This window comes from Eschrichtius robustus, chromosome 3, assembly GCF_028021215.1.
Source record: "Eschrichtius robustus isolate mEscRob2 chromosome 3, mEscRob2.pri, whole genome shotgun sequence".
In the NCBI taxonomy this organism is placed as follows: Eukaryota; Metazoa; Chordata; class Mammalia; order Artiodactyla; family Eschrichtiidae; genus Eschrichtius; species Eschrichtius robustus.
In genome coordinates this window covers 157,904,525-157,910,792 of record NC_090826.1, presented here as the reverse complement: position 1 = coordinate 157,910,792, position 6,268 = coordinate 157,904,525, and the positions used below count along the sequence as shown (strand labels likewise).

At 41.1% G+C, this 6,268-nt stretch overlaps 1 protein-coding gene across 1 annotated transcript; it reads left to right on the top strand.

Moving 5' to 3' along the window:
- Window positions 1-1,485: 1,485 nt before the first annotated feature.
- On the top strand, window positions 1,486-5,874 carry YOD1 (YOD1 deubiquitinase). The gene is made up of 2 exons (XM_068538494.1): window positions 1,486-1,999; window positions 2,988-5,874. The coding sequence occupies exons 1-2, from the start codon at window positions 1,657-1,659 to the stop codon at window positions 3,689-3,691; spliced, it is 1,047 nt and encodes a 348-aa protein (XP_068394595.1). The 5' UTR covers window positions 1,486-1,656; the 3' UTR covers window positions 3,692-5,874.
- Window positions 5,875-6,268: the final 394 nt, after the last annotated feature.

Sequence of the window (6,268 nt, the reverse complement as noted above, 5' to 3'; positions counted from 1 at the left end):
TTGGTTACATCGTTGCTTGGCAACTAATAGGGCTGGGGGCGGGGTTAATAAAAAGCACGACTTTTTTCATACTCTCGCGAGAGTGAACTAGTAGACGTCTTGAAAGGGTGTGACTTTCTGGTGACGGAAAAAAATTTCGCGGAGATTAACGCTCTCCTCCCTGAATCCCAGCGGGACCTCTTTAGATCCATGAACTGGAACGTAAGCTATAGAAGAGGCTTTGCTAGAGTAAACTACCAAAGTACTTAAGCTGATTACATCTTAGGGTGTTTGCATATTCCCTTAGGTCAGACACTACTCTCATCGCTGAACCAGGGGCTTCCCTGGACCCATGCACATACTCCAGTGGACTTACCACCTTATTTATTCTCCCGCTTACCGCCCACGCTGTAACGTCTGTTATGGCCATCTTGAAGAACAAAAGAGGAAAATTGCTCCAGGAAAAAACTGGGTCATGAAAGTTTTGAAAAGCTGTATAGTTTCCATATAACTTATGCAGAGGCAGATTTTTACAGTGGAGGTGAGTTTGCACATTTCAAGTGAACTTTTCACAGTTGCCCCCAGGCCCATTTGATGCTTGATTGTGGTGATAAACCCCCTCTACGCAGGGTAGGCTTTGCTGCTCTGGATCCAGGATAAAAAAAGTACGAGTACATATTTCTTGGAAGAGAGGTAAATTCAGAGATGCTTTTATTCCTCTTTCACCTGGGGATTAAATTCATCCTTCAAAACAGCTCAAATAGTACCTCCTCTTTGAAGCTTTTTACAACTCCAGTATGTCACAGTTGCCCTCTCTGTGCCTATACAACTCCGTTTTATCCATTCAGCAAGTATTTACTGAGCACATATTTGCGAGGCACAGTCCTTTGTTTAGGGATACAGGGTTGAAAAGGGTCACATAATCTAGCATTATCACGTTGCTATGAAATTCAGTGGTTATGTGTCCTTTACACCCCACCCTCTCTCTCGATTACGTGAGTAATTTGCCATTTTGAAGGCAGGAATGGAGTCGTCTTGGTATTTGTATACCTAGGTCCTGAACTGGAATCTGGATGACACGTGTTGGCCTTCTTCATTCCTCCTCCTTATACTGCCACCACCTCCTGAATGTAGCAATTGCCCTCAGACCAGATGCTGACCTCATATTGCGTTTTCTGATGTGGCAAATGGACGTTTTCAAGTTACAGTCTCATGGAGGTGGAAAGGCCAGTCTGCCGGCCCCCTTAACCTCAATGAGTCAATGTTTGCTGCAGCCATGAGTCTAGCCACTAGTATTTGTCTTTAACTGGTCATTTGAGTCACAGACCATTCTTGGCATTCGTTTGCATTCCGAACTATGATTCTGTTTCTCCCGGTGTAGTTTGGAAGCCCCAATTTAATAATTTCCGACCTAATTGCAAGGTTACATTCCACTGTATTCGATTCAGGAACTCCTTCCGCCACTCTCTTCCCTTAAGCATATATGCTTCCGACGCGGAGGGTACCTCACTCGCTCTACAGGTAGCAAGACCAGTCGTACATTAGGAATACGGATAAATCGTCATCCTTTGCCTCCTGAAGGGGGGAGATGGTGAGAATCAGTTATCACTTTAAGAGTGTGCTAAAACAGAAGCCGCAGAGTACCGCGAGAACTGTAACAACCAGCGACATCTCGCGATGTTTGGACCGGCAAAGGGTGGCTATTTTGGAGTCCACCCGCCGGCTTCTTACTCCGGCAGCGTCTGCCAACCTGCTGCCGTGACCAAAGCTGGCCCCACGGATGTCTGGCCTGTGGGCGGCCGGACCCACACGATGTGGCGGCTCCGCTGCAAGGCCAAGGATGGCACCCATGTTTTGCAGGGGTTGTCCAGCCGCACCCGGACGCGGGAACTCCAGGACCAAATTGCCGCCGTCACCGGGATCGCCCCCGGCTGTCAGCGAATCCTCGTCGGATACCCGCCCGAGTGCCTGGACCTCAGCAACGGGGATACCATTCTGGGGGATTTGCCCATTCAGTCAGGTAAGGGAATCGAGGCTAGGCCAAGGCTAGTCCTGAGAGGTCGGAGAGGGGCATAAGGGAGAACAAACAGGGCGAGGTGGTGTGGGTCAGCTGGGAGCTTGGAGGAACAGGATAGGAAAGATTAAAGAACAGAGAACTCTGACGGAGGCCAGGGCAAGTGTCTAGCAGGCAGGGCCCAGCCTCTGTGAGAAGCCTAAAGGCTTGGAGTCCCCTTTCCTCAATCCGCTTTCTGATCTCTCTTGAAAACGTCTCATTCATTTTGTTTCCCTCTGCGTCCGCAAAAGTATTTTAAAAATGGGACCTATTTTCTCTGTCCTGATGGCTCTTTTCCCCTATATCACTGAAAGAAGACAGCAGGTCTGAAGGATGTAGGATACTTTTTTGCTTTCCTGGTTCATTTTTGCAATCACCTTCATATATACTTACTTTGACAGTTGTATTCATTTTAGAGTTTGCTCTGACACACCCAGTAAAGGCCCTTTCAAGTTCTAGACAACAGCAGTTATTTCTGTCCAGTATTAAAACTTGAACAGCAATAATGGTAATTAAAAGCTTTCCGTTGTTGTATCAAGGATCCTGTAAACACTGAACAGGGTAAGTATGTAAGTTTCATAAGGAGAGAACCCCCCTAGTGGCCGAGTCTGTGACAAACACCTTTTGGAAGTGTTTTTAAACTGCAGACAGCAAGCTTAAGAAAATTTTGTGCTTGAAATGTTTCTTTTTAAGCAAGTATAAAGGTGTAAAATTCAGGCCCCTTTACTAAATGAGGTGCAACCTAAAGTGTTTCTCTCTGTGTTCCATTTGCGTCTTTATGAAGATCCAGTGAACAGAAAGTGTTACTGGTCACGTGTTTGCAAAGCTGTATTCTCCCTAGTAACCCCAGCTTATACTTTAACTCCTTCTGTTTGTAATTTACAGCCTTGGTTAGTGAACACCCAATTTCATCTATACTTTCTCTGCAGTTCTGGATTTGTTTTATTTTTGACAGGAGACATGCTGATTGTTGAAGAAGACCAAACCAGGCCCAAAATGTCACCTGCATTTACAAAACATGGTGCTCCTAGTTACATCAGGGAAACTTTGCCTGTGCTTACCAGAGCGGTGGTCCCAGCAGACAACTCTTGCCTCTTTACCAGTGTGTACTATGTTGTTGAAGGCGGAGTCTTGAATCCAGCTTGTGCCCCTGAGATGAGACACCTCATAGCACAAATTGTAGCAAGTGATCCAGACTTCTATAGCAAGGCAATACTGGGAAAGACAAATCAAGAGTACTGTGACTGGATCAAAAGGGGTGATACTTGGGGTGGAGCTATTGAGATATCCATTTTGTCTAAGTTTTATCAATGCGAAATATGTGTGGTGGATACACAGACAGTACGAATTGATCGTTTTGGGGAAGATGCAGGATATACCAAAAGGGTCCTGCTTATTTATGATGGCATCCACTATGATCCGCTTCAGCGTGTCTTCCCCGACCCAGACACCCCTCCTCTGACCATTTTCTCCTCTAATGATGATATTGTTCTTGTGCAAGCACTGGAATTAGCAGATGAAGCTAGAAGCAAGAGACAATTTACTGATGTAAACCGCTTCACCCTGAGATGCATGGTATGTCAGAAGGGATTAACGGGGCACACAGAAGCAAGGGACCATGCCAAGGAGACAGGCCATACCAACTTCGGAGAAGTGTGATCCATGCATAATGAGGATTGAAGCCTACTACCTCACAGATCCGGAAGGTTCTGGGTTTCCCAATAAGCTATTCGTAACCCTAAAGAACAAAAGGATACAATGCTTGAACCATCCTTTTAACCTAAAGCCACTAAGACACTGAATTCCTTGTTAAGATTAAAATTAGCGTGCAAGTTTACAGATGTGTGTCTACAGTGGTCATACATGCCCTCTCTCTGCTGGGGTGACAGAATAGGTGGTCCTTGCCACCTACTGACACTAACCTGAAGATTGAGTTTTAGCATTATAAACTAGCACCCAGCAGCATTAACTTGTGGAAGAAAACAACTTCATATTTTGGGTAATGGGAAAGGCCTCAGGTGAGGCCAGCGGACATAAACCACAGTGTCTCCGGTAATTGAGTCCTTTTAAAAATTGAGGTAATAGTTTCTAAATTATGAATTGATTCCTCAAATGAAGACACTCAGAACTGTCAAAACTGATTTTATATTGCAACTTGGTAGACTTTATAGATGTGTACTTCACCAGTTATAAGTACATAACAAGCAATTTTTACAGGGTTGAGTCTACTCCTTGAGAATGTTACCTAACAACAAGAACTGATAGTGCCCAGTTAAGGATTTCTAGTGTTATAAAAGTAGAATGTGTGAGGGAGGAGGTGCCTGAGCAGATTACTGAAGCTTTAAAAGACCGTTGGCCTCATGTTTTAATGCAACTCATTTATTCATCTTTGTCGCATTGGATAAAACTTTAAAATTAAACAGGAATTTTTTTTAATTGAAGTTCCTTGAAATTTGAATGCTCTATTTTTGCCTTTCTACCTAAAGATTTGCCTGGAGGGATTTGATTTCCTCAGCTTTTTGTTAAGAGCACTTCCTCCGACTCCTAAAAAAACTTTTCATCTAAAATTATAACGTGCTTTGGTTTGGCTTTTATGAGATCTTTGGCTACCTAAACAGAATTTGTTTTCATGCTGGCCTTATCCCACCACTAATGCTCTTTTAAATGATTTCATGTCTCTGAAAATTAGCACTTTTATCCACCATCTTTTACCTTGACTTTTGCAGAGTTTTAAAGTAATCGGGATAATAATACTGAATGAATTTGTTTCACTTACAAAATATGACAGTTTTTAAATCTTTGCCTTATTCATCCTTCTCAGAATTCTGCTTCTTACTGATATTAGATGTGTAGCCATTTGCTTGGTGGGCTAATCCACAAGGCACACCCTCTAAAACTTAGCTTCACTATGAGATCTTCCAGATAAAAGTTTTCTACCTCTTTTCTTAATTCTTCTGACGATCAGGGATGCTAAATTATAATTTGTTATGTATTATCTTACATAATGTGAAGAGGCCTAATGTTGTAAAGTTTTACTATCTTGGTCTCATTTTTGATTAAGTATCTCACTTAGAAAACCAATGGTATGGGAATTCCCTGGCGGTCCAGTGGTTAGGACTCCGTGCTTTCATTGCCAAGGGCGCGAGTTCAATCCTTGGTTGGGGAACTAAGGTCCCACAAGCCACGTGGCGTGACCAAAAAAAAACCCAATGGTATACTTTAAAGCACATACATATTTTAGCATATCTTCTTGGCAAATGTTTCAAAATTGAGATTTACTTTTAGCGCTTTCACTTGGTAGAGATAGCCATATAAAATTAAGGAATATTTAAACAATTTAGGAGAAATGTACCTTTAAGGAACAATTTACAAAATATGCTTGAAATCATTAGATGACATTTCTTGAGTACCTTTTGTGTGAATAGGTCTTTTAGGCATTATAAGTTATTGTGGTCACTGTAACTTAAAAGTGTTTAATTTTCTATTTAACTAAGCCTTAAAAATAGCACTTGTGAGTTTGTGAAACTTAATGTTTGGCAATCATAATGTGTACAAATGAATATGATTGAAAATCTCTTTGTACCTGTCTGTCATCAGGTCTAAAAGGATTTTGTATCTTATTTCCCCCAGAAAATATTAAATTTAAAGCTGTAGGTTAAGAGTATACCACTGGGTAGCACCCATCAAATTGAGCTTTATGCATCATTATTCATAAACCTTGCCTTCCTTTCTTAAGTATTTCAGGGGCCAAACTTGATACTTGCTTACTGGAATTTTAGAGAAGTCTATTCATGCAACAGATATTTATTGAGTAATTTATAATGTCAGGCATATATTGATGTTTCCCAGCATAAATTTCTGTTGCTTTAAAATTGAGTATCCTTTATCTATCAATACATTTGATTTTTTTTAAATTTTTTATTGAAGTATAGTTGATTTACAATGTTGTGTTAGTTTCAGCAAAGTGATATATATATATATATAATTTTTCAGTCAATGCATTTGATTTTAATTTAACAAATTTCCAATTTAACAAATGGAAAGAAATAGAACCTGATATTTTATAAAATGAAACCTGTTATTTTAAGTGGTTTTGTTTGCATATTTAAGCTTATGCTTTTATAACAAGTCAAATATTTATTCAGGGACTCTTAGTTTATTCTGTTTTACCTGTTAATTAGGTTGTGCATTCTTCAGTTGGGCACTGATAGATCGCTGTCAGTAATGACTTTTTAA

Coding starts and splice junctions, on each gene's coding strand:
- YOD1 (XM_068538494.1), top strand. CDS start 1,657: ATGTTTGGACCGGCAAAGGGTGGCTATTTTGGAGTCCACCCGCCGGCT. Junction 2,000..2,987: donor GGATTTGCCCATTCAGTCAG/GTAAGGGAATCG, acceptor TATTTTTGACAG/GAGACATGCTGATTGTTGAA.